General features: G+C 57.8%; 1 protein-coding gene across 1 annotated transcript; it reads right to left on the bottom strand.

The window, feature by feature from the left end:
- Positions 1–711: 711 nt before the first annotated feature.
- Positions 712–27396, bottom strand: TMEM63C (transmembrane protein 63C). Its single transcript, XM_040558774.1, has 24 exons — positions 27338–27396; positions 13945–14059; positions 13516–13736; positions 13060–13139; positions 11666–11753; positions 10124–10161; positions 9569–9711; positions 9256–9307; positions 8897–9005; positions 8255–8328; positions 8037–8117; positions 7817–7937; positions 7579–7712; positions 7208–7330; positions 6611–6764; positions 5937–6043; positions 5165–5251; positions 4680–4745; positions 4422–4584; positions 4098–4203; positions 3811–3978; positions 3407–3522; positions 2977–3048; positions 712–2865 (listed from the first exon to the last, which is right to left on the bottom strand). The coding sequence occupies exons 3-24, from the start codon at positions 13711–13713 to the stop codon at positions 2653–2655; spliced, it is 2493 nt and encodes an 830-aa protein (XP_040414708.1). The 5' UTR covers positions 13714–13736; positions 13945–14059; positions 27338–27396; the 3' UTR covers positions 712–2652.

Consider the following 27396-nt stretch of genomic DNA (forward strand, 5'->3'; position numbering starts at 1 on the left):
TGGACGCCTCCCGCCCCATGCTGTAAGCCAGGCTGGCCAGGGCAGTGCTCTTCCCTGTGCTGATGAAACCAGAGGGCATGGTTCCAGAGGGAATTTGGGTATGAAGAATGTTTTGGCAGGGAGGAGTGGAGCAGAAGAGCACTGTCTGCTGAAACCAAGAGAAAGGTGCCCAAAATGGCTTTTGTCACCTCCCCAGGGCTCACTGGCAGACAGGGCATAGGATCGTAGAAGCACAGAGTGGTTTGGGCTGGGAGGGGCCTTAAAGCCCATCCAGTTCCAACCCCCTGCCATGGGCAGGGACACCTCCCACCAGAGCAGGTTGCCCAAGGCCCCATCCAGCCTGGCCTTGAGCACCTCCAGGGATGGGGCAGCCACAGCTTCTCTGGGCAGCCTGTGCCAGGTCAGCTTTGGGACTGTCTGGTGGTGGTGCCCTGGGCTGCCCCTCACTCGGGGAGCGACCAGCAAAGATGGGCAGGGGACGGGTGCTAAGGGCTGTGCCCTTCTGAGGTGACGCTGTGGGGTGCTCCTCTGCCCCTGGGCCTTTACTGCTTCTGTGCCTTCCCCTTTACCTCCAAAAATCCTTCCCAGCCCAGACAGCTCCTCTGGGCACCTACTATTCACCACAGTCCCAGCCCCTCCGTGGCTGAGCCAAGGGTGCCAACGCATCTGTCACCAGGCGGGACGCACGGGGTGATGACACCAGGCAGCGGCTGGGTGAAGTCATTTTATTCAAGGCACGGTCATAGCAATAAATAACGAGAAGGTACAGACCTCTGGCACATTCCTACAGCGTGGCAGCCAAGGGCAGCCGGAGCCCGAGCTCCCCAGGACACGGTGCTGCTCACAGGTACCTGCTGACCCTTGGAGAGTGGCCACCGAGTCGCCAGACGGGGCCACCAGCATCTTGCCATCCGGGGCAGCCCCGGGACGAGCAGTGGTGAGGATGTCTGGGCAGGGAGCCAGGAGCCCCGCCGGGTGGTTTTTGGGTGCCACAGCCACTGCCTGGGCATGCAGGGGCAAGGGGTCAGTGGGGCTGCCAGTCCAGGGAGCTCAGGCCCACGGCTCACCGCTGGGCTGCCTGTACCCTCCCCAGGGATTTGTGCACTTTGCCCCCGTACCTGACAGCTTCTGTAATGCTGGGCAGGGGAAGTGGCACTGGATGTCCCCGCAGTGCTGTCCCCTGCACGTGTCCCCTGTGCCACCCCTGGGGATGGGCAGTGGTGGGGGACAGGGCACACCCCCCCCCCTCAGCAGTGCGATGCAAACATGAGTCTCCCTTGCAGAAGGAAGACCCAAATCAGCTCTCCCACATCCCAGGCGAGCTCCTGGGCATCACCCACAGACAGGCGCCAGCTTGTTCCCCCCCTCCCCGCCCCATATCACAGCAGCAGAGTGGGGAGAAACTGCCCCGGCACTGCCCCACTCCTGGGCAGACGGCAACACAGGAGGTGGCTGACTCATGGCAAGGGATGGGATTTCAAGGGCTCCTCTCTGCGTTTCCAGGAGGCAGTGGTGGGGAGATCCCGGGCACTGGCACCGCTCTGCTCATCGCCTACCTGCTGGGGCTCTGCCCCGAGCAGGGAACCACCTGGGGCTAAGTGGGGCTGAGCACGCCCACCCTGAGGGCCAGCACCTGCCCCTGCTCCCTGGGGCCTCTGTGGCTGCTGAGCAAGACCCCAGAAGGCCCAGGGATGCTGCTGGGGCAGGAGCAGGCGTGCATACATCCAGCAGAGCAGGATTCGTGCTCCAGGGGCTCCTGGGCAAGCTGGGGGTGCTGCCAGGACCCCTGTCTCTGTTGCAATGGGATGGAGCCATGCAGATCCCCTTGGCCTGTCCCAGGGGGAGCACGGGCAGCAGGAGTGGGAAGATGGGCGCTACTGTCAAAAGGCAGCTGCTGTCATGGCCACGAAACACATTCATCCCTGAAGACCCGAGGGCACAAGCACGTTGCAGCAGCAGAGGGAGGGCATAGGGCAGGGTGAACCCTGCCAGGATGGGGGTCTTGGTGCCACGGGAGAGCGGGGTGTGCGTTTTGATGCTGCCCCCAGGAAGGACGGCCGGTGCTCAGGCAGGCGTGGGAGCAGGAGGAGCTGCTCCAGCCCCGTGCACTCACGCAGGCCAAAACACGAGCATCTCAGCAGCCCCCGCTTTAATCAGTGAAGCCCTGGGGGTGGTGTTGGGGGCCGGAGCCAGCACCCAGGGCCACGGGAAGGAGCAAAACAGCTGTCATGGGTAGCAGCAGCAGCGGGTGGGCAAGCAAAGGTTTGGCGTGGCCGAGAGGACATGCAGCTGCAGGCAGGGCCTCCCTCCTTTCCTTGCAGTAAGGTCTTTCAGGAGACCTCACCTCACGGGGCTGCACCTCCTCTTCCCCACCCTGGGCTGGAAGAGGCAGACAGGGACAGAGGGGTACAGGGTGGCCGAGCTGCTCCAGAACAGCAGGGCCACGCTGCCTTGCAATGGGCTGGGGACCCCCCTCGCATCAGTCCTGCTGTCCCCCTGTCCGGCATCACCCGTGCGTGGGTCCGTCAGCAAAGTGGACACCCGTCGGTGCTGGCAGCAGGGGCGGTGCGAGGCGCTGGGGGCCGCAGGTGGGCTCCTTCCTGCCCCCTGCACATCCTCTGCTCTCGGCTCTCACCCTGGTAGCGGGGCTGCTCACTGGTAGCGGGGCTGGCTCTCCAGCACGGGGCCCGTCCTGTACTCGCCCTCCACCGTCTCCAGCTCCGTCTCGAAGCTCTGCAGGCCCCCGTCCTCCCCATCCTCTGCCGGCTCCAGGTGGTTGCCCATGGTGCCGTAGGACTGGTGTGCCGGGGAGGCCGCCGGCGTCAGGCTCAGCTCAGGCTCCTGCAGGACTGTGGCCACGAAGAGCTGCCCCGGGGGACAGGGAGCGGTCAGGGACCAGGGGCTGCGCCCAAGGGAACGCATGCCCCGGGCTGGGAGTGAGCTGGGGGCTGCATCGGGCTGGGGAGAGGTACTCACGTTGGAGTTGGGGGTGGAGGAGACGCTGCTCCGCTCGGCATCGTTGAAGGCGCCCTCGGACTGATCGGACATCTGGGGAAGGGAGGCTGGGAGGAAGCCGCCGCACGGGGGCAAGGGGAAAAGCCTGGGGCAGCTCCGGCTGCGGGCCACCACGCGGGGTGCCTTCCACAGCAGGACCAGGCCCAATCTCAACCAAACCAGGATTTAACCAAGCGGGCCAGGAATGCTGCCTGTGTCTCTAATCACAGCACCACCCAGTGCTGGCGTGTCCAGGGATGGGGAGCTACCATGTGGATGGCCCAGAAGTGCGGGTACCTGAGCCCTTGCTCTGATCTGGGTGCAGCCAAACCCTCAGCCCCCTCACTGCAAACACACCCCAGGGCAGTGAGGGGGCACAGGGCAGGAGGAGGAAAGGGCTGCCCATGCTCACCTGGTAGCTGGATGGTTTCCGTGGCTGCAGCTTTTTCAGGCAGAGCCCAAAGAAGGAGAAGATGATGCAGGAGAGGAGGCCCACAAAGGTGAAGAGGGTGACAGGGCGGGTGGGACCTAGGGCAGAGAGATACAGGGTCAGGATGTGAGCCTCCAAGGACATGTTGAGCCCCAGGCTGGAGCATGCTGGGGGTGTTGTGAGCTCTGACAGCCCCCTCTCCCCAAACAGTAGCTGATACCCCTGCATCTCCTGCACCTCCCTCACCTTCCCACCCCCCTTCCTATCCTTCAGCTGTGCCCAACTCAGGCGTGACACCATCACCCTTCAGGAGTGAAGCTCGTCCCCCAGAGCTTCAGACTGGTGACCCTGAGAAGCGGCGGGGGGCAGCCCCGAGCTCTCCCTACCGAGGCGCAGGACGGAGAAGAAGAGCAGCCAGAACATGCAGAGGATGGGGGCCACCACGACCTGGCTGATGGCGGCGATGTGGAGGCGCTGGTTCAGCTTGGTGGGGATGTACACGTAGTAGATGTTGTACCGGTCAACCATGTGCTTGAGCAGCATGTAGAGCAAACCTAGCAGGAGGACAGGGGACGTTGGTTGGCTGTGCCTCCCATGGGAAGCCCCCACATCACTCCTGAAGGCTGGGACAAGCCATTCTCAGCACGGATGGGGACAGCAGGGCCGTACTCACCAAAGGGGACAATGATGGGGCAGGTGATGCTGTAGGTCATGACGACGGAGAAGATGCAGCAGGTCCAGGCATACTCCAGCCCAAACTGGAACTGGTAGGCTTGGCTCTGAGGCACAACCAGCAGCGCTGTTACTGCCTTTGCCTCCCCAGGAGCACAGGATTGCCTCACCCTGGTTAGCCCCATACGGCCAGGGCCAGCAGCACACCTTGTGTGGTGGCTCGCCACACAAACCTCCCACAGGACCGGGACAACCTGAGCTTCCCCAAAGCGTCCCTGCCATGCCCAGGAGCTGTGTGCGCCTGGAGGTGCCCGGGACCACGCACCCGCTTGATGTGGAGCCGCTCGGGCTCGGACTTGGCGAGGCAGAGGCGGGCGGTGTAGACGAGGAGGCCAGGGATGCGCAGCAGCTCCATGGCCGTCCCGATCAGGCTGGAGGTGACGACGTAGTTGACAAAGAAAGCGCCGTTGTCTGGGAGGAAAACGCACCTGCCCCGGGGACAAGGAGGGTGAGAGGACAGTGGGGATGGTGCCAGGCTCTGCCCCGCAGCTCCCCGTGTTTCAGGGAGCAGCCCGGTACTCACTGGAACTTGATGTCAGCCTCGTCCAGGAAGTGGGTGTCGAAGAGCCAGCGGAAGAAGAGGTCCAAGCTGGGGGGAGCAGAGGGGAAGCTCAGAAAGAAGGGGGGACACAGAGCAATGTGGGGAGCATCCAGCCTCCATGTGCACTGCCCTGCCCCGGGATCGGCTCACACTCGCTGGAGCTGGGGCTGTGCCGGTACCTGACCTGGTCCTTCTGGGGTCTGCTGAAGGATTCACCCCAAGCCAGGCACCAACACCACCTCAGGCTATGTTGTGACCCAGCAGAGCTCCCCACCTCCTCTGTAGGGTATTTTATGTCTGCGTCCATCTGGGAGCAGCTCAGCACCACTAAAGCATGAGCATTTTCCTCCCCAGAGACAGCCACGTGTCATCGGTGGCTGAAGCAGCTCCTGTCCCTCAACCACTTGGGCTGACTTGCAGAGAGGAGAGGAGCCCAGTGTGACTCCAGGCTGCCCATTGGCCCCTACCTGGTCAGCCCCAGCGAGGGCAGGATGATGACCATGAACACCAGGAAGAAGAAACACTTGTGCATGGTGAGCTGATTCTCACTTGACCTGGGGAAAGGTGGGAAAAGAGAACTTTGCACTCCTCAGCGGCAAGGCAGCAAGCAGGGTGAGAGAGGGCTGGGCTTGATCTAGGTCTTCACCAGGGAGCTACAACCAGCTCAAGGATGCCACGTGCCCTTGAGCTGTGCACCTACTGGGGTGCTGCAAAACTTCTCCCAGACTGTGTGGGAGTCAGGGATGGACCTCCTGTCCTTCAGAGAAGGATGGCAGGTGGTGGTGATGCTCCTGCAAGGACTCAGCAGAGTAGGCACAGGGGTTTGGGCTGGCAGAGGGTCAAGACAGAGAGCAAATTGTAGGAACTGGGCAATGCTTCCTCCGCTATGAGACCCTGAGCATCCTAAATCTGCATGTCCACCATGGAGAGCTGGGATGTGCCTCCCAAGTCAGGGCGAGGGCCCTGCTGCAGCCAGTCTACCATCACGCCATCCCTTCTGCAAACTTCTTCAGACCCATGTTAAAACCAGCTCCACCTGTACTTGTTTGAAGGTGTTCAGCAAGGAAATGGCTCCTTTGGGTACAAACTGGATTTTGGCCAGGGCAATGTCCATGGGGCTCTGTGTGGTCTGCCACACCACAGCCTGCCTCCCTGCAGGCTGGGCCTGGCGGGTCCCACTGAGGTTCCTCCCATCCAACGCAGCCCTGGGCAGCCCTGGGCAGCGAGGGGACCCGTTACCTTGTCCAGTGCGACTCGAAGAAGGCTGAGTAGTAGACAAGGAACGGCAGGAAGACAGAGAAGGCCCAGAGCAGCAGCGTGGGGAAGAACTGGGTGATGATGGGGTTCTGCAGTAGGAAAGATGGGGGACAACCTCTTAGGACCCTGACAGCTCCAGGGAGCACAAGCTGAGCCCACCCACGCTGCCACTGCTCCACCGTGCTGGAGGCAGCTCCCTGGACAGATGCACGTGGAGCATCCCCTCCCCAAGCAGGGACATTGGTTCCAGGAGACAAGAGCTCAGGAACAACCAAGTGCACCATGGGCACGCACCAAGACCCAGAGCCCCCCCACCAGCTCACAGGTCAATGAGCAGGAAGGCAATGTGCTGCTGGCAGCATCTGACAGCTCCTGAGCTCTTCCTGACCCTCTCCTGCATGAACACCAACCTGCCCTTCCCCACGGACACAGGCACCAAAGCTCAGGTATGCCCAGGGGGGCAGGACTCTGCCACTAGAACCACACACAAGAACAGGACAGCCAGGGGTATGAGCTCTCCTTGCCCCTCATCAACGCCCATCTCACTGATGGCTCATAACCAAGGGCCCACACCGAGCTGGGGCTCTGTCCCAGCCATGGACAAGTGTTGAAATGCAGACCCTTTACGAAAGCTGGCACGGGGCCCCAGGAACTACCTTGAGGCTCTCCACAGGCCGTGTGACATTGAACATGTCCATGGTATTGACGATGATGGCCGGTGTGGTGAGGAAGAAAAGGAGGATGAAGAGGCAGATATTAAGGAGGATGAATCGCAGCCACCAGGATGTTCCACGGACCGACAAGTTCTCCCTGTGAGAAGAAAAGATGACTTGGATGTGGTGTGGAGGAAAAAAACATGTGTCTAGGGTCTCCCAGCCCAGCCCTCCAGCGCTGCGTCCTGCTCCCCATGCTGACCACCCCACAGCCCTTGCTCTGAGCCCTCCCTCTCCCTTCTCCCCGCACTGCTGCATCACCACTGCAGAGCCCCCAGGGCTGTGTATGACCACAGTCGGGTCTGTGCCACCCTCTGAGGAGGCTTTGGAGTCAGGCCAGAAAGATCAAAGCCTGGCACTCACCCCGAACCGTGTCTGGCTGAGCCCTGCCACCCTTGGGGTGATCACCCCGGTCACAACTGGTGACTTCTGCTACAGCTCTGGGCATGGGTGGCTTTCCTATAGCTACTGGCACAGGTTCCCCTTCCTGGCTGCTTGCCCTCCTTTCCTCCCTCAGTCCCTCCCACCACGGGGGTTCACCAGATGATATCGTTGGGTGCGGGGGCGTAGCGCACGCCCCAGTGGTGCGACTTGACCACGGTGGTCACAGAGGACTGCTGGGGGTGCTTGCGGCAGTGGATGTGGCTGTAGTCCTTCAAAATCCTGCAGGAGGGAGCCCGGGGTCAGGTCTGAACCGACAGCTCAGGACCCCCCTGCTTCTCATGAGCCTCCCCCTGCAGCCCCTGGCAGGCAGCAGAGGCACAGCGGAGACAGACCCGTCACCTGGATTTGGCTGGGGGAGCCAACAACGTGTCCCGGCTCCCCTGCATTCCCCAGCAGTGGTGGCCCCATCCCACACCACCGCCAGGCTGGGGACCGTGCTCATGCCAGCAGGCCCGACGGGCACTCACACAGCCGTCATCCGCTCGTCCTGGAAGGTGACGAAGGCCATGTCGAGCCGCTTCAGCGTGATGCGGTTGCGCTCGGCGTTGAACTCATCCGTGAGCTTCTCCTCCAGCTCCCCGTAGTACTGCTCGGCGTCCACCTGCAGGAGCAGCCAGGGCTGGGGCACGGGCAAGCCACCACGCTGCCCGCAGCCCTGCCCGCACTGGGGACACGCTGCTCACAGCCCTGCCTGCACCATCCTACCTGCTCAAAGCCACAGAAGCGGCAGCAGAAGATGCGGGCACAAGGGTGGGTTTTGATCATGATCTTCCCCTCTTTCTGTGCCTTGGTGGTGAAGTAAAGCCTCCCCTTCATTGCCTTGCGCCTGCCAGGAAGCAGATAGAGGGGAGGGTTGTTCAGGGAGCTGCCTGCATCACACAGGCAGACAGACTGACAGAGAGCTGCAGGGTCCCCACGCACTCACCTCTCCACATCCAGCTTCATCAGCTTACGTACGTCGAAGCAGAACTGGACGTTGGTGACAGTACAGCTGGGATAGGCCTCGCTGCGGGCACACGGACACAGTGGCACTGGGGGACATGGCCAGGGACAGCTTCTCCTCCCGGGCCTGGGGCAGCTCGTGGCCAGCCTCCAGGCAGCCCAGGTAGGACAGGGACGTCCTGCCGAGTCACAGCTACTCACTGGAAATGCTTGACGATAAGGGAAGGGTCTGTGATCTCCTTGGGGATGTGGGTAACCATCAATGTCCGGGCGACCTGGGGGAGGAGAAGGGGCAGAGGATGGGGCTGGGGTCCACAGGCCATCTTGCATCCTGCTCACACCAGATCATGCTTCATGGCCACATCTTCTGCGGTACAGATAGGAAGGCGATGTGCGCAAAGGGAAAGGGCTCAGGCGCCATCCTGCACTCAGGTGGGGGCAGAGGGAAACGCAGAACCTGCAGCCTTGGTCCCCTGGTGGATGTCCCACCCACCAGGAGGCAGAGGAGAGCTTGAGGGTGCTGACTGCCAGCCCTGGAGCCTGGGTCACTGCAGAGCTCCTCAGCTGTGGGGACACAGCTGGACACAGCCACCTCACAGACAGCCAGATGCAGCCAAGCTTCCGTCTCCGTGACAAGGCAGCAGTGGAGATTTGCCTCCAGGCTGCCAGGCTTTTTCCAGAAGCAGGAGAAAAACAGCCTTATCTTTCCCTGTCTGCCCAGGCCCTGGCTGTTTCTAAAGCTCTCCATATGTACTTGGACCATCCTTTCTTCAAAGCATGCTCCAAGTTGTCCGTTTGAGCTGAGAAAGGCGGGCTGGTGGCTGTGGGGAGAATATCACTCACCTTCTCGTTCTCTCTGTATTCCAGATGGATGGAGTGGTGAGCCATGCAGAGGATGGTGAGGATGAAATAGATGAGGGCGAAGATGCTGTGCAGCCACAGGAGACGATCCCTGGAGGAGGAGACGACAGGATCAGCTCACACTGCAGCGCAGGGACCAGCCTGGTACTCAGCACCTCACCCGTGGCCATCCCAGCCACCCAGCAAGGCCTCCCTGAGCCAGCTGCCAGGGCTGGAGACCAGGCAGCGCACTCAGGATGAGGGCAGCGCAGACAGACACACGGTCTCCCATGCGTGCCCTGCTGCTCACACAGACCATTCCCCGTCACGGGGCGGTGCTCCCTAACACGGGAGCCACATACTGTGTCGGGATGTTGGCGATGGTTGTCCGGCCGAAGTGGGTGGGGTTGTGTCCTGCAGGGAAAGAAGACAAGCAGGAGGTTACGGGAAGCCAGTGCACAACGCATCTCCGTGCTTGCAGGGCAAACAGTGCCAGTGGCCCCTCTTCACTCCTCTCCTCCCATCTTCCTAGGACCCCAGCAAGCTCTGCCACCCTGCAGCTTGCTGCCTTTTCCTCTGCCCTACAAATGACAGAGGGGTCCTTCTGTCCCCTGTCCCCCCAGCACTGTGCTTGTGCCACACTCCCGAGCCACCCCAAGACTCGGGTGCACCTACCCAGGAGGTCCCCCGAGAAGTTGACGGGCAGGATGACGGCCACAGACAGCACGCAGACCAGCATCAGCAGGACCAGGAGGTGCCGCTGGAAGGAGAGGTAGGTGGTGGCGTCGATCCCACACTTGCTCTGAATCTCCTCATCCCTGGGGGAGAGGGGTGGGGGTGAGTGCTGGTGGTGCCTCCCCACTGCTGCAAGAACCACCATCTCCTCTCGCCCCTGGGACACTGGGGCACGCCATGGGGCTGCTCCAGCCCCACAACACCCATATAAACTCATGGCATCCTGCCTGTGGTATGTGGGATTCAGGCACAGAGGGAATGGGGGAAGCAAACAGCCCTCAGGCTGCCATCCCGTTGCAGGACTGGCTCGTACCAGGAGAGGCTGAAGCCCTTTCCTTTGGGGCAGGAGCCTGGGGTCAGCAGAGCCACAGGGGGCAGGCAGAGGGGAGCCCCTGCCCTCTCTCCTTGGGGCATGTTTTAGCAGGGCTGTTGGGCCACCACCCGCAGGCAGCAGCTCCCTGGGACACAGCCCCAACACCGACGGCACACACTTACTTCATCTGGTAGATGGAAATGAGCCAGGAGCAGAAGCCCTGGAAGGGAAGAGAGTTGGGATGAGCAGGACACGGAGACGGACCTCGGGTGCGGGTCTGAGGGGGCTCCGCTCCGGGCTGAGCAGAGGCAGTGCCCGGGGCTGCCCAGCGGCCTGGCTGCAGCACTGGCCAGAGGCAGGTGCCTGGGGAGGAGCAGGACACATGGGCCATTTCTGCAAAGCAGTCTCCGGGCTGTTTTAATGTCCAGCCCAGAAGTGCCCTTCTCTGCACCTTTGCTATCAGTGCCCACCAAGCAATATGCTTTTTGGACCACTACCAAGCACCAAGCCAGCACTGCCATACAGCAACCCAGGAGAACGCCAGTATCTTGTGTAATAGCTCCCTCCCTCTCTCTGCACATGTAACATCAGGCCTTTTATCCCCTAGCTGTTACTTTACACTTCACCTACACTACAAGCTCAAGGTCTTTCTGCAGTCCTCCCTGTCATGGCTGTGTCCAACAGCACACAGCTCTGTCCCCTCCTCTCGCCCCCTTTCTGGGGGTTTTATGATGACCTTGAATGCAAAGGGCCTCAGGGAGAGCCCTGTGGGGTGCCCTCACCCTCCTGTGAGAGCTGACACCTTGTTCCTCCTCTCCTTTCCCCAGCTTTACCTGGGGGTGAAGCTGCTCCTCACCGAATGCAGGCACAGAGGCTTAACGCAGAGCTCCTGCCACACTCTGCTTCTCAAGCAATCGTTTTCTGTCTTCAACATCTGTTAGCCCCACAAGCCCTCTGGCACGTTTCCTGTTCCTGATGTGTCTGAAGAATTTAAGTACTTGTTTTTAAGCCTTCTACAAATGTCTCCTCAAACTCCTCTGCCCGCTCCTCTGAGCGCATTTTACACCTAACTTGGCAGAGTTCAGATTTTTCTCATTTGGGAACAGCTTAACTTTTAAAAGGGTGCCTTCTTACATCTATTAATCTCCCTTAATCTGCTCTTTAGCCATGCTGGCTTTCCTTTTGGTCTTTCTCAGTTATTTTTGATGAGCAATATACATTTACCCAGAGCACCCAGTACCATGCCTTTAAATAGTCCTCTTGCCACCTTCAGGGATTTTGCTTCTTTGAATTCCCTGCCTAGTTGTTTTTTTTTTTTGTTTGTTTGTTTTTTTTTTTTAAATAAATTCTGTCATTTTTTTTTCATAGCCACAACAGTGATCGATTCTTGAACTTTTGTTGCCCAAAGAGAGAAAGAAACAAACAGCAGAATGCGTCGGTCCGTGCTTGTTTCTAGCAACACCTGTTTTGTGTCTAATGCCGCAGAGAGGAAAAAAGACACACCAACACAGTGATGTACTTGTGTGGAGAGAGGGGAGATGCAGGATGCAGGGGGCTCTTGGTGCTCGTGGCATTGGCAGGGAGGTGCTGGGGGGCAGCTCAGGGCTGCCTGTGCAGTGTCACTGGCAGTGAGTGCCCTGGGAACACCCCACAGTGGGACGAAGTGACCCAGGAATGCCAAGAGCAGCTCCGGGCTGTCCCTGCTGTGGCTGCTGTGAGCTCACCACGTCCTTGTTGTCGACATCCAGGGGGCTGCTCTCCGACGGGGACTTCTCCTTCTCGCTCTGCTCCCCGTAGAAAAGCGATGTCAAGCTTTGGAGGGAGGAGAGGAGAGGAGGGAGTGAGGCAGGGAGAGGCAGCAGAAAGGAGAGGGAGGGCACCCACGGGAAGCCATGCACTGAGCTTTTCCTCGGGGAGCAGCCTGGCTGCTGTGGGGCCGTGCAGACCCAAGTGCAAGGTGTGTTTAGGTCAAGTGACAGAGGAGGGCAGCCGGTGGGAGGCAGGATGCTACAACGGCACCCGCACCCCAGGAACTGCCCCTCACCATGCATCCTGCACTGGGGCTGCAGATGTGGTACCCCAGTGAACAGAAGCACCCCTGTCCACCTCCAGGCTTGGCTCCAGAGCCCGAGCCCAGGAGAAGCTGGCAGAGTGAGACAGGAGCAGGGCTTTTGCCAGGCTTGCTCCCAGCCTCGCAGAGACCCTGCGTGTACCCGCCTGCCAAAAGGATGATGTGCTGTTGCCTGGGGCAAGCCCTGCTCAAGCAGCACATCCTACTCAGAAACCTAGTCCAGGTGCTGCTTTCACCATGGCAACAGTATTTTTTTGTGGGATTCTGCACGTAGCCTGATGGATGGGCCAGGGGAGGGCCACCTCAGTGACATGAACATGTGTTACTGCTGCTTATCTCCCCTGTCCCCTCCTCTGGCCAGCTCTGCACAGTCCTGAGGTGGCAAGGAGGGGGGGGGGAATGCATCTTCGTGCTACCCAAAAGCAGCTCTGAGGCCTCTTTCTTTCCCAGGACAGGGCACTTGCTGGCACCAAGAGCCCTGTCACCAGACTCCCTGTGTCATTACTCACAGGAACTCTGTGTGCTGGGAGCGATTTGGCTGCTGTGGACATGGGGGGCAAAGGAGAGGATTAGAGGTGCTGCTGGCCACCATCACTGCCTGGATTAGGACAAACCACTGATGGGATTAGGATGGAGTCCAGGACCCAGGTCAGGACTTTTGGGCAAAGGATGCTCATATTGAGCAGCTGCCCCCAGAGAAGTAGGCAGTGGGGCTGGGCAGCCATGGCTTTAACTCAGTCCCTGTCTAGAGGTGCACTGCCTAACCTGTTTGGGTAACAGTCGCTATTTCCTCCTCTTTTCCCTTAAAAAGCTGCCCCTAAGCAAAGCCTCAGCTCTGAACCTTCAGGAGGGGGTCAAAGCTGGCCTGCGCATTCCCTCGCCTGCAGGAGACGGCGCCCTTGCCCCCTGGCTGGGAAGGCTGGACCCTCCAGGACCAAGCTGCCAGGCCATTGCCCCTGGCCCAGGGGGACAGCAGCACCCTCCGGGCTCCTCCAGGGGCCGCCCTGTCACTTGGTCTCACCCACAGTGGCCTCGTGTCCTCCTCACCTATCGTTGTCCATCAGCAGCGCCAGGCGCCCATAGTCCCAAGCTGCTTTCCGAAGGCAGGAGAAGATCAGGAGGAGAAGCTGCAGGAGGAGGGAAGAGGGATGGTGAAGGGTTTTATCACAGGGTCTTGCCGCCTCCCTCCTTCCTGTTTTCATGCTCTCACACAACTCTCTCCTCAAGCCAAACTGCTCCTGCTCCACGACCTCAGCGCTGCTGCCGGGGGCTGACAGCACACACAACACAGCACAGGTGAATCCCCATGGCCCCACACATCTCAAGTGTACCTCCACCACCTGCTATTCCTGGTCTCCCAGGGGTGCCTCCTCTGAGAGGCTGGGACACGGGGAACTGGGTTTACTGGCTAAGGAGGCCGTTCCGGCCCCGACCCCACGTTCTCCAGGAGGTCCATGGGCAGTGTTGCCCATGAACACGGCACCCTGTTCACGGCCTGCTCACCAGCCAGAGGATGAAGTTGATGGCGAGCACGGTGGGCACGCCACCGAACGGCAGCCCTTGCAGGACGGTGCTGCGGGAGCGGGCGCTGAAGCATTGCTCCTCCGTGCTGTTCACCAGGGTGTCCAGGAAGCTGAGCACGTCCAGCGAGGTGGGGCCGGCACCGTCCGGCGCTGGGTCCACCGAGTACACGCTCTCCATTGGTGCCGTCACGGGGCCTCGGTCTGCAACACAGGGGCAGGGGTGAGGATGGGGCAGCTTTTGCTTGAAAAGGGCTGGCTGGTGACCTTGGTGCTTTCCTAATCCCAGTCCCTCCCAGGGAAGGGCTGTGGGACAGAAGGCAGAGGGTGTTGCTGCACAAATCTCACAGCTACCTTGTGTCCTTTCCCCACTCTCATTAAACCCCACGCTATTTGGATGTCTCCATCATACCTGAGACAGGTCTCTCTCCACCTCTCCCCCTCACTCCTGGAAGCTGGGTTGAGTCATGGCTACCCTGGTGTGGTCAGCAGGCAGGAACGAGGAGCCAGAGTATTTGCTTGAATTTCTGAGAATGAGAGAAACAACGACGTTAACAAACAGGCAGCTGGGGCTCTGCTTGCTTCACTGCCCTTAGCCAGAGCTCCTCTTTGTGGGATGTCCTCCAGGCCTCAGCATTGCGGTCTGTGTGATTCGAGAGTTGTGGGGCCTCCCTTCTGCCTTTTCACCAGAGCAAGATCGCTCCCTCCAAGACATCCTGAAGTCTTCAGACTTCCCCCACTTCCCCTGGGAGCTGATAGCGCAGGCTACAGTCGTCACTGGTAGGAAACGCTTAAGGGCCATTAATGGCCAAGGTTGTGGCTTGCTTCCAAAACATTTCCGACCACCATGCTGTGGGGGAAAGGATCCTCTCCAAAGCCGCAGTACCTGGGGCCCCTGGGAACAACCACCCTACAGGAGCCAGTTAGGTCCCTCATGTCTCTTCCAAAAAGGCCCTGAGGTAGTATGTCTCGTACTTTTTAGGTAAATAAAGCCAGAGGGTTGAAGGCTCTGATTAGGAAGGGAACCAAACGCAATTTTGGAGAATCCTGTCCTGAGCAGGGGCTTTCAGAGCTGACCTCCAAGGGGTCCCTTCCAACCTCAGTTATTCTGTGTTTCTGTTCCTGGGGACCTGTGCTGCTGACAACACCACCTTCTGGCCTGTCTGGAATGCGTAAGGAGTTATATGAGTGCCCTGCCCTGTAGACCTGCTGAGCTGTGATGTTGTGACCACAGCCTGTGCAAAGGCCACATGAAACCCCACTTGTGCCCATTAGCATGGACTCCTGTGAGCTTTGTATTTTTATCTAAATTCCAGACAACAGAGACTCTGCTGCAGCCCCTGCAGTCACCCAGGCACAGCTGATCGCTGCTGCAGGATGCTCATTGTTCACACGGACAGGACAGATGAAGAACAAGAGGCACGGTCTGTTTAAGCAGCGACGGAGGATGCAAACACAGCCAGCCAGCACCTCAAGGGACCTGGATATGCAAAGTGTTTATGGTGTTTTTTCCCATCAAAACCAAACAGGATCAACTGTGCTTCAACACCAAGGGAAACCTGATTGAGAGGTCCTTGGGGAGTACAAAAAGAGCACACACAGAATGTCTCAGCTCAGAAAGGGGATATTCCTGAGCTCGACATGGATTTGCTTTTGTTGGGAAACATTTACTTCCGATGTGTCAGTGTGACAGATGGGAGACTACAATAGCACATGGTTTTATGTGCGCTGCTGTAGCCTCAGCCTCTCTCTCTTAGACCACGCAGCTTCCTAGCTGAGGAGATTACTGTCCTCTCCTAGAGCTCTTGAGGGGACCAAAGACCCCCATCCCTCTGCTGAGCAGAGCGTGTAGGAAGGGGTTCTGGGGCAGGAGCTGACACAGGTACAGGCCTGACACACTGACTGGCTCTGACCTTCTCATCCAGGGAAAGGAAAGACTGAGGAAGAGAGAGGTTTTCAAACACAGAGCTGACAAAAAAAAAAGGCTCTGACAGCCTGACAAATGCAAGCAGGTGGACACCAAGAACTCCCAAGGGATTCTCAACCAAAGCTCTTGAGAGCTCAGGGATGAAGAGCTTAAGAACTGGTCTCGGTGCTGGCAGTTTCTGAATTAAACAGAGATGTCAGCCGGCTCTGAAACCACGGGGGCCACTGGGGCCTGTGGCCAGGGTCGTCCCTTTCCTACAGGGTGCTCTCAATCTGTTCTTCCCATGTGCACATCTCCCTCCCTCCCCTCCTCGTGTAAACAGCAGAGCCATCACCATCTGGCATTTTCAGCTGCTAAATAATTCATTGCCTTTTTGTTAACACCAAGAGCGTGTCTCTGACCGAGGGAGCTGTTGGACCTTCAGCAAATAATCAAGGAGACTCCTAGCAACCTCTGGGTCCCTTCTCTATTACCACCACTCCACCACCCAGCGGGAGGATCCTGCTGCTTGTTTCTTGGCACCATGTTCACTCTCCTAGGAGGAACATCCTGCCACAGGATGGCGGGTGAGGGGAATTGACATGGAAATTGGCCCAGGTTGGCTTTTCCTATGAAGTCCTTGCTGCTGCCCTCTTTCCCCGGTAGCTGATTATATTTTGCTCCTGGTGGCCAGAAGCAAATGGGTTCCTCCTGGAGATGCTGCTGGTCAATCCACTCCAAGTTCTCCTGTCCACAAGCCTCTTAAATGCAAACCTTCACCCACCCAGCCCAGCTGGTCCCTGTCTCCCCAACCAGCATTGTTTTTTCAATGCCAGAATCTTCCTGCACAGAGAAATTTCAGGAGCAGGAGAGGCCTGAAGCCTCCAGGCACCCCCATCCCCATTGCCCAAAAGAGCCATCACATCATGCTCAGTCCTGTAACACAGCCCTCGTGGCAACTCACAGCTCCTCTGAAGCTGATCTCAAGCTCATTTTCCTGCCTTTTCCCTGGTCCCTTCACCCCCAGGTACCCAAACCAGTACCTTTCTGGACCTTTTGTTGCAGCTAATCTCACCTTTTATGGTGCTGTTCTTCGACAAGCTTAGGCAAGTTGCATAGCTGCAGCACTACCATTAAAATAACCATTGGGAACAACCAAATAAGTAAATCACGTAAATGTCCTTGGAACGGTGCATGCAGCAAAAATGGCAAGAGGAGATTTCTGCTCCTGTGCACCAGTGACAGCCTGAAGTCAGACCTGTAGGACGTGGTCAACCTCCCTGCAACTGCAGGTGACACCTTAAAAAGCAGTGGTCCACGCAGTGAGAGGTCACCTGGGCGCTGTAGGTCAGATTAAAGCTGCTGTCAAAACACCTGAGCTAAATTTATGAGATAATCCAGCATTTTGCAGCACTCTGGTAACAGCGCCAAGAGGTCCAGCCAAGCCCCCAGAATGAGCAGAGCAGCCCCTAGTGCCAGCTATGCCGCTGGCAGGGCACCTTCCTGCCACTGGGATTTTCCTGACCTTTACGGGGCAGCGGAGGAGATGTGGTTGTGAACGACAGAGAGGGATGAGTGTATTCACATCTGGGGGTGCTGTGAGAGGTCCCCGTTGGCTGTGCATGGGCCAGTGCCTTCATGTGCCAGCCGCAAGCAGGCGTCCCCCCGGGCAGGCGCTGTCCCCAGGCAGTGACAGTGACAGCCACGTGAGGAAACACAGGAGCAGGCAGGGCTGCAGCCGGAAAAACGAAGCAGTAACAGAGAAGCAGAAAGCAGAATACGTGGCCTAATCCATCAAGGTCTGAGTTAGAGGAGAAATAGGGTCAGGAAACATGCAGAATAACAGGGAAAGGCAATCCTTGCTTCTCCTCTTTGCAGCGGTTGTGAATGGGCAGTGGATTTATCAGATTGGCCATTCAAAGTGATTTGCTGGATGATTTCTGTGAACCATTTGCAGCGCACAAGGTTTGCCTTGAATATTCGCTGTCCTGATTGCTTTGTTTATACACCAGCATCTGCTTCTCCTCTGCGGTTGGGTGGGCACTAATCCAGAGAATCAGATTTCCAATTAAAAATAAAGCATTTCTTCCATGTGGATGCAATTTTTTTAAAATTTGTCTTTCCCTTTAAGCACCCTGCCAGGAAATTCATTTGCTAGGGTATTCATGGAAAGCTGGAGTAGCAAAACACCAAAACAAAGCCTTGGGAGAGCCCAGATGATTAAGCCAGGTTTCTCCGTATGCCTGTGCTCATTCAGCCTCTGTGTCCTGCTTGGGCAGGACGGTGACCACCCACTTCTGCTGGTGGATGGGAAGCTGAGGCACGCCTCCAGCACCCAACCTCACGTGCCAGCAGAGCCCAGGGCAGGAAACCCGACTCAGCATGACTTGGGGCCTCGGGCTGGGAAGTCTCATCCAGACCCTGTGCTGAGCTCGGCACAGCCTGGCAGAGGCAGCTTTGGCACCGAAGGGCACGGTGACCTCCCCATCCCTGTAGCTCAGTGCACACGCTGCGGGCCACATCCAGCGCTGACCAGGATGAGCACAGAGGGAACGGGAACACAGGCACAGCCCTCCAAAACCCGGTGCATGTCCACAGTACCCCTCAGTGCCTCTCCCTTTTCCCCCTTCTGATCATGGCCTCCATGTCCCAAAGACTGTGGGACCCAGGAGCTGCTCTGCTCCCTCAGTTTCTACCACAACCCCCAAGCCATAGGACCCTTGGTCCACCTCCAAGCACGTCCATGTTTCCCTATTGGTGGTCACCCTCCCCTCAGCCCAGGCCCTCTCCTCCACCAGGAACTGCGTCCGGTACCTCCACGGCCCTTTCTCCAGGCCTCAGCGGGGCCTCGCTCTCCTGCCACCACTGCCACACACACTGCGGCTCCTCCGAGCCAAGGATGCTGCTGGCATGGCACAGCTCACCCCGCCACACCGTGTCCCTTGCCTTTGGAAACCCACTGAGCATGGCTGCTGGGACGGTGTTGGCTGGCACCGGCCCTCTGGCAATGCTCCTGTCGAGGCAGGATCCTACACGGGTGCCGCTGCCTCTGCCACCAGCAGCATCTGCCTGCACCACACTAGCCGGCACCCTGTGAACTGCTCCTTTCCCCAGCCCCAGGGGACAAGGTGTCCCTCCACCAGCCAGTCTCACACTGCCTGCTGTCCCTCCTGAAATCACTCTGGAAAGCCCCAAGAAATGATCTTTTCCCTTCCCTCCCAACATTTGCAGCAGCCTCCAGCCCCTCCAGGCCCTGGGGAGGTTCAGGAAGGCTCTGCTGAGGCCACAGCACAATTTTTCAGCAGAAGACTCTGTCCCATCAGCAGCAGGACGGCCGCTGTGTCACAGAGAACAGGCACAGGCCCTGTCCCAGGGATGTCCCTTGTCCCCGTATCTCCCCTGGGTGGCGGTCACCTCCTCTCCCACCGCTCCCAAACTGTCCCACCAACACCCATCACCTCAGCTCTGTGACCCGCCAGGAGGGGAGGATCGCTGCTCTGTTCTGGGGAGCCAGGTGAGTCCCTGCTCTCAGGAGCAGCGGGTTGCCACCGCATTCAGGAACCCTGTGCAGGGACACATTGCCCCAGGGGCAGAGCAGCTCTTCTCCCACTCCTCCTCCACGTGCGTGTGATCGAGCAGCGGTGAGCGGGAAGGAGCGACAACCTGTGTTTGCTTTACGCCCCGATGCCCTGCTGTGCACACTGTGCTTCCCCAGTAACGATGCTCAGCTCCACGCACCACACCTGGGATGTGCAAAGCACCGAGCAAACCCAAGGCTGTGCTGACAGAGCTGCCACAGGAAAGGGTCCTCCTCGAGTATTTATCACCTGTGAACCTGGTAACCACAGCATGTTGTGTTTGGGCAGAGCCAAACCAGCACGTGCTGCTCTCGTTTGGCATCACAAGCGGAGGGAGACCTCTCAGGAAGGTCGCTGTGGGAGGTCGGGCACTCGGAGGCAGATCGCTGCTTCCCCCGCCAAGGTAACCATGCTCAAAGAGACGAGGGTGTCACGGCAGGCGTGGAGAAAAGTGCCATCTCCTCCGGAAAAACACTCCCTCGTGACATGACAGTGGCTGTGTCCAGGCCCACAGCAGGTCACAGCTGCTGTTCTCACCACCGAAGGGTACCAGGAGCACTGCGATCTCTGGAGATGCGGAAAAGGAAAAGGCAGGAGAGCAGCTCCTCCCTCCCCAGGTCCCTTTGGCTGCTTGGAGAGCGGTGGGAGGTGGCGAGGAGAGTGGGAGTTTCATGTGCTGCCTTTTATAAAGCCACCTGCTGCCCAGAGACTTCTCTCCATCTGGAGCCGCCAGCTCAGCCCCAGGCAGCACCAGGGAGGGCAGGGAGCCTGCCCGGGGCAGAGGCCAGGCGAGGACTGTGCCTGCGGCTGCACAGTCCCCAACAACAGGAGGCTGGGGAGCCAACTGAGCCCCTGCCTGAATGCCCAGATCTCACCACAGCTCGCTGTAGCTGAGCACCGGAGGAGCACCCCCCCAGGGCCACCAAGCGCAGCCGTCACAGCTCCCCCAACACTGCCTGGGCTCACCCTGCCCCTAACACCTGCAGCCAGCCCTGAGCATCCTCACCCCACATCCACACAGGGCTGGTCTCGGGTGGGCAGCATCGCACTGGTCCCGTTCATCCCTCCGGGGAGGCCTCCACCACCGGCTGCTGCCAGCTGCCCCCCCTGGGCTTTTCTCCTGAGGTTCAAGCATCTGCAATGTCCCCTGCAGCTGATTCTGCTCCCGGAGCAAAGAAACCCTCCTGCCCTGCTCAGCTCACCTCTTTGCAAGCACAAAAGCTTCTTCCCGAGAGCAGTGGCTTACAGCACTATACACACACTCACAGAAGATGTAATTTTAGAGCATTTGCAGAGCTAGAACACTTTCTATCGCCTGTGCTCGCTGCCAGGAACAAAGAGTGAGATTTGGGCTGCAGCGGGAGCCCACAGCCACACCGCTTGCCAAACCTGGCCCCGCCGAGGCTTTTCTCCCACCTCTGCCCAGCTCCCAAGCAGATTTGGGTAACACCAGACACCGGGATGAATCACGCTGCCCCGAGCGCGTGGGAGCTGGCAGCTTGGCTGAGGCTGCACCCCGGCGGGTTACACAACGGGGACGGCCCCGCGGTCGCCGCATGCAGCCTCGCCCGCGATGCAGGGATTAGCTCTCAGCCTACAGGTTTGGGTCAATAGAGCTGCAAAGGGAAGGGGAAGCCTTTGATGGTGAACACAGCAGCCTGGGAGGAGAGGGCAAGGAGAGAAAATGCTCCCCAAGGCCACCTCCATCCCCTGGGGACCCATCCTTAGGAAAGGGCGCAGGACCCACCAAATGGCCACCTTCCTCCAGTGCAGGAGTGAATTTGGTCCTCGAGCAGGGAGAAGGGAGGAGGCTGAGCCAGTCCCCCAGCCTCCCGCAGCCCCCGGGGGTGATGAGATGAGCGGGAAGCGGCTGCTGCGGAGGGAGGCAGCTCTCCAGCAAGCTGCAGCCGCGACTCCGCAAGGCACACACTGTTCCAGCCTCCTCCCGCTGCGCCGGGTGCTCCGGCAAGACAGCTTGTCCCCATCACTGCTGTGCCCCCCTTCCCCCGGGGAATCCCCCAGCCACCCAGCATTGCCACAGCCGTGTGCCCACCCAGCACCCAGGGGGAACGTGGGGCGCCGTGCAGCCCTGGAGCACCAGAGATCAGAGGGGGATCCGGGGGCTGTTGGGATGGGAATGTCAGCGCACCCCCAGGCAGCGGGAAGGGGACGAGATGTGTGCTCCGGCCATGCCCGCTGCCCAGCTGCGGCACGCAGCCAGCACAGGGGCCTTGGGAGTAACGGATGTGACAGAGGAAAACACAAGAAATGGCTTATTTCCAGTTGGGCTGAGAAGGAAGTGGCACATAGAGTGGCTGGGCTGGAAAAGGGACTTGGCGTCGGGAGGAAGAGAAGCCGTGGGCCAGGAGGTGCAGCATTGCCCAGAGCCAGCAGTGGGGAGGCTCTGTGGACAAGTCACCCTTGGGCTGTCTGGGACCAGGGAGAAGACCAAGATGGCCAGTTTTAGGGGCAGGGAGGCACAGCTGCCTGCAGTTTCTCCACACAAGGCTGCCTTTCCCCATGGGCAGAACCGCCTTGCAAAGCGGGCACTGGGGAAGGCTGGCAGCCCCTCGCCCTGCTCAGCAGCACCTGCACCAGGAATGCAGCCAGCCAAAGAGATCTGGGGGTCCAGGCAGGGAGCAGCAGCCCAGGCACAGTCACGACAAATTTCTGCAAAGCTCAGAGGCAATTGGAGGCCAAGCAGGGGTCAGACAGGCTCTGCATTTGTTTTGGGAGAGATGCTCAGGGATGCAGTGCTGATACAAAGGGGTGTTCACAGTAGCTGGGGTGTCCTGGCCCAGCCCAAGCTCCCACTTTGGGGTGGTGGTACCAGGCACTTTGCGCATGCTGTGCTGCCATCCCCACTCTGGGAAGCATCTCCCCACCTGCAAACACAAAGAGCCTGCAGCCGGCTTGAGCAAACCTGAGCTGAGCATGCAGGATAGCTGAGGGTGAGGCAGCATGATAGCAGCCTGCTGACACAATCGATCTCTCCTCAAGATCCAGCTGAGCCATGGGGATCAGAGAGCTTTCCTTCGTGCGTGGGCTCCTGTTCAGGGAGCAGGCACTGAGCAATGAGAGCAGGATCAGACCCCAAGTCCAGCTCACAGCGCCTACCACCCTTTAAAGGCTGCAGGCAATGGGCATATGGAAACTTCTGCTCCCTGCCATCAGGCTGCCCCAAAAATACCAGGCCCCATCACATGTACGATGAAATCCTCTCCCTGCCGAAACCAGCAGCAACACTTCTTTCACCGGGACCAGAAATTCACCTCATTTTGGATGGAAAGAAACCTCAGAAATTTGGCTGCAGGGGCCTGTCTGAATAAACTGGGAGGCAGTCAGAGGAATTCCTCTCACGTGTAGCTGCTGGGATGATTAATCCTGAACCCTAATGATTACCCTGGAACACAAGTACAGTTGTAGTCAATAGTAGTACATTCACAAGACATGGCATAGCAATTATGGCATGGCACTATTCAGCAATATTTTTATTATAAGTCCCATTACTAGAGTTTTGTGTAACTTGGCTTAACCGTATGTGTGGAAGCATTCATCCCCTGACTTCCCTGCAATGACTGAACTACCCTAAAAGTCTTTAAAATGTGACTTTCTCAGGAGGCGGCACGACTGCCGCAGCTTTTATTAGTATTATTCACTTCGTTGCTGTTTTTGTTCTGTTTCTGAACGAGGAAGAGTTTGATGAGATTTCATGGAAGGAAACACAAGAAATTAAAAACTTGGATGAAAGAAAATTAAACTCAACGGAAGGCTCCCCAAAGAAAAACCCAATGAAGCTGCCTGATCAGAAGATTAGTAGCAGTGTAATATGAAAGGAAAAGCAATAAAGAGGATTTGAAACCAGAACAAATAAAAGAGCCATGGCTTTTTGAAACATATACCTGACATAAAAGTAATCACATTTTGTCTGAGCTAAAAACTTTTTAAATTAAAATACAGCCAATTCAAAACTTGAAATTACAACAACCTACATGCTAAGACTTCAGATCACTCTAATCTGTGAAAAATAAGTAGAAATTTGTGCATTATGTCCTTGTTGCCAGAGAGATGCTCACTGCCTAAGCACCTGGAATTAAAACCTGACGAACTCCAAAATCAGCTCTGACAGCAGCAACCTTTTTAAAGGAAAAAAAAAAGAAAGCTTAAATTAATTAATACAGTGATTAGTTTATTCAAAGTTCAGAAAATTACTGCAAGTTAAAGCGGGAGAGGCTCATTGCCTTTCCAATCCCAATAAAAATGAAGTGTAAGAGGAGAACCTCTGCTAGTTCTGAATTCTTAAAAGCCAGAAATGATCAGATCATATCACCAGTTCTATTTTATATCTCCTAAATTCTAATTAAATTCAGTTCCTATAATGGAGTCATTATTGTTAAATCATTACATATACAAATAATGCTTTCATAAACTTTTTTTAAATGGACACATACGTTTTAAGCTGTTTTATTTAACCAGCTAGGAACCATTTTCAAATGCTTGTTTTCTGCGTTTTGAATACAATTTCATTTTCCACTGAAATATAGTGGGACCAATTTTATAATAAAGAACGAAGTGAAATCTAATAGTGACATGTGTCACCATTTTCTAACACAAGAACCACAGACATTAAGAATCCTTGGGGATCACACTGCGGTGACCGAATCACAGACGTGCTGAGGCAGGAGGGCACCTCTGGAGACCTTCCAGTCCAACCTCCCTGCTCAAAGCAGGGTCAGATAGAGCAGGTTGCTCAGGGCCATGTCCAAGCAGGCTTTGAATATCTTCAAGGATGAAGACTCGGGATCCCAGCTGCCCAGGTATCCTGTGACCTGCCGTCAGCCACTTCCAAGCCCCACGAGTCACCCCCTCAGCTTGCCAGCCCTTGCACAACGTCTCCACACCTCAGCCTCTGCCACCTCCAATGGAGGATTGGTCAACATAGGGTCCCCAGGCCTCAGCTGAGGTACCACCACCCAGATACCCTTCTAAAACTGTGGTTCCCCCAATTGCATCACCTCTACCTTCTCTGAATTTCGCTCTCCCCCACACCATCCAACGTGGCACATCCAGGGGCTTCTTGTCCCAATCTCCATCACCTCCTGCCCCAGCTGCCTCCTACCACCACCTCCCAGCTAACAATAAAATGAGCCCCGGTGGAGCCCTTTGCACTGTCTCTTAGGAGGAACTCAGAAGTACATGAAGATACATTTTCCCACCTCTCACACCCTGCCTTTTAGCACTTGGGGGTGCAGTGGAGCTTGGCTCACTCAGACCCTGCCCTCCTCTCAGCTCACCCACAAACTATCTACAAATAACGAGACACCGATGCTGAGCAATCATGAGGAAGCATGCAGGGGACTCAGGTCACCCAAAGCTTTCACGTGCTCCCAGTTTGCTCTGGTACTCCATTTTAAACACATCTTTACCTGAGATCAAACTAGAACAGCTTTAGAAACTCCTCCTTGGCCTAAGTGGTGCCCGCAGCCTCTCGTGGAGACAGTGCTGAGAGCTGCACAAATGACCCTGGTGCTGAAAGGCTTCCTTACAGTGGCATTTAAGCTCCCCAGAGGCTGAGCAACATTACAGTAATTTCAATTAGCAATGTGATTTCTCAGCCAAAGAGGTTTGCTCTGCAGCCCTTAGCATGGATGAAGCTCTTCCACCCATACAGCCATCCGCTGAGAGGGCCGCACTGGGACAGGCAAAGCAGGATCAGGCGGGGGCTCGGGCTTAGGTAACCACCAGGGGAACCAAACCCAGCGAGGAGGTGCAGGAACCACCACAGAAGGAAGGAGAAGCTGGGTGGGGGCAGCAGGATGGGCGAGGGGTGCTCAGGCTTCTCCATCCCACCTCCTCCTACCTCTGCAGAGAAGCCGTGCAGGACCCGCCCTGCCCCGTCGCACCCATTAGCCACCAACAATCGTGCCCTGGGCTGTGGGAACGGCAGTGCACAGCTACCTGTTCGCATTGTTATAATGGTGTGAGTAAACTCAGGCTATTGTTGCCACCTAATAGGGGGTGATCGCAAACAAATTACCAGCCTGAGTGGCAGTAACTTCAAGGCAGTTTTTAAAAGGCACCTTAAAGTGCAGGGAGATGCCACGTGGGATCTTCAGAAGTGCTGAGACACCTCCTTGCTGGGGGGCCTTACAGCTGTTTAGGGACTGAATGCAATAACGAAGAGCTGAAGCAAATTGAGGCTGGAGCTGCTGCGCTGAAACCAACCCGGAGAGAACAAACACGCTCCGCTGCTTCTCCTGAAACCATCTCACAGCGAAACTGTTCCCGATCCGAGCACAGCACATAAGCAATGCAATGTTTTCTTCAAACTTAGGCCTAAGTACGCTAAATATATTTACAGCAATTAAACTAGGTAAGGAGAGCTGTTTCACCAGACACAGAAGTGATGACTGCAGAAGGCTTCGGTGTTTATAGGACTCATCGAGGAGTCAGCATTTTCACAGCAAGCACAGTGATGTTTTCGTAAGAGTTTATGTGATTGACTGATTAGTTTAATATCAATTGAATTCACTGGTGGGTGTTAGAAACATCTCTCCCTCTCATTGCCGCTTTGGTAAAGCTATCACAGTCTGTTAAGACGGGGGTATTTCCTACGAGGAATATTTCAAGGCAGCAACACTCCTCCCTCTACAACTCTTCAGATTTCGGCTCTGAAACCTGCTCCCTCTACCTCGGGCCACCAGTCCACGTGGCAGAAGGACTGTGTCTGCCTGTGAGGGCCTAGGGACCATGGCCGCGCTGACGGGCAGCAGTGCTGTGTGCCCCCCGCAGCACCTGAACCGGGGATGTGCTGGTTAACCTGGAGGGGTGCCTTGGAGAGCAGATACAGAGGGATCTGAGTGTTAACATGAAAAAAATAAAAAAGGGGGCTGAAGGGCGTTCAGATGCACTTGCAGGAAGACAGGAGCCAAGATGCTGCCGTGGCAAGCAGGCAGAGGTTTAAGCTTACAGGGAAGCCAGAAAAGCCCATATGTGCTATGGAGTCAGAGGCTGCAGGGGTCGGGCGGCCTCCACGCTTTTATTTATTACTCATTTGTTTGCAAAGGGCTGTTTGCCAGGCTGCTGGAGACAAATCCTTCCTGCAAGAGCTGCCCCTGCCTCCCTCTCCATCTGCCGCCCAGCCCCGGGCACCGCTTCCCAGGTGGCCAGGGGGAAACACCTGCCCCTCTGGCTGCCGGTCCGGCCTCAGGGCCTCTCCTCCTGCCAACTGCTTCTTCCACACCTTCCCCCATCTCTCCTCTGGACAAACACCGCTAGCCACTTCGGCAGCCAAAATGGCACAGGGTGCCTCCCCTCCACCGCTCAGACAGGCTGCCGGACTTGTCACAGCATCGTAAAACCCCAGCGCGAGGCAGGGCAGGTTGCCACAGCGCGAGGTGCTCGCTCCTACCTCGTCTGCCCAGCCGGTGTTCCCCTCACCTCCTGCCTCCGCGTCCTCTCCCCAGTGAACTCTCTGAAAGGGGAGAAGCAGGCATGCAGATCAGCCCTGGGGATGGCGGATAGACGGTTAAAAGGAAAAAGATGCTCATGCAGAAAAAAAAAAATCCCTCGGCCAGACAAAGGTCTCTCTTTCTCCTGGATAACACCCATTGTGTCTGGGAGGTTTCTGAATTACACCCGGGGGGGGGGGTGCAGCACCACGGCCACGCGAGACGGGGGATGGCAAGGCCTTGATCTGTGGGCAAATCTGGATGTGGTCGTGAACCGGGGGGACAGCAGCTCGGCCAGAGACCGACCCTACAGCCCTTCCAGCTGGGGTCAAAAGCTGGGGGGCGAGATGGGGAGAGGAGGGGGAGCCGCTGCTCCCCTGCTAGCACGGAGCATCTCCGTCACCGTCAGGTGCGGCGACTGGCCTGGGTGGCCAGGATGACGCGGGCACCGAGCAGGAGCCGTGGCATGACACAGCGGCGGATGACATCTTATCGCACCAGGGGCCAGCAGCACGGGCGCTCGGAGGGGCTGCCGAGGGGCTGCGGCTCGCTCCTTGCGGGTGCCCCCAACTTGCTCCGGAGGTTCAGGGAAGCCCCCGAGGCCGGCTGGGCCGCGGCCACCCATCGCCCGGGCGGGGACAGGCGTTACTTAAGGCCACCTGGGTGTGCTCCCCCCAATGCTGGCTGCAGATCAGCACCCCCGGTGCCCGGACACCTCCCGCGGCAGCACCCCCGGCCCGCAGCCACCCCGCAGGGTGCCTGGGAGCGCTCCGGAGGGGTCCCACGGGCGGGTCCCCAGCAAGTCTCAGCCCCCCCCGGCTCCGAGCATCCCCCCAGCCCCCCGGCGGCCGCCCCCCGCCCGGCACTGACCTGCCCGGGGCCCGGCCCCGCTCCCGCTGGCTCCGCTGGGGGCCCCGCAGCGCCGCCTT

The sequence above is a fragment of the Cygnus olor genome, chromosome 5 (assembly GCF_009769625.2).
Source record: "Cygnus olor isolate bCygOlo1 chromosome 5, bCygOlo1.pri.v2, whole genome shotgun sequence".
NCBI classification, from domain to species: domain Eukaryota; kingdom Metazoa; phylum Chordata; class Aves; order Anseriformes; family Anatidae; genus Cygnus; species Cygnus olor.

Excerpts from the sequence above, each read along its gene's own strand:
- TMEM63C (XM_040558774.1), bottom strand. The coding sequence starts at position 13,713 with ATGGAGAGCGTGTACTCGGTGGACCCAGCGCCGGACGGTGCCGGCCCC. Across the intron at positions 10,162-11,665 it reads ATGTCGACAACAAGGACGTG|GGCTTCTGCTCCTGGCTCAT; the intron begins GTGAGCTCACAG and ends CTTCCCTTCCAG. Across the intron at positions 9,712-10,123 it reads ATTTCCATCTACCAGATGAA|GGATGAGGAGATTCAGAGCA; the intron begins GTAAGTGTGTGC and ends CCTCTCCCCCAG.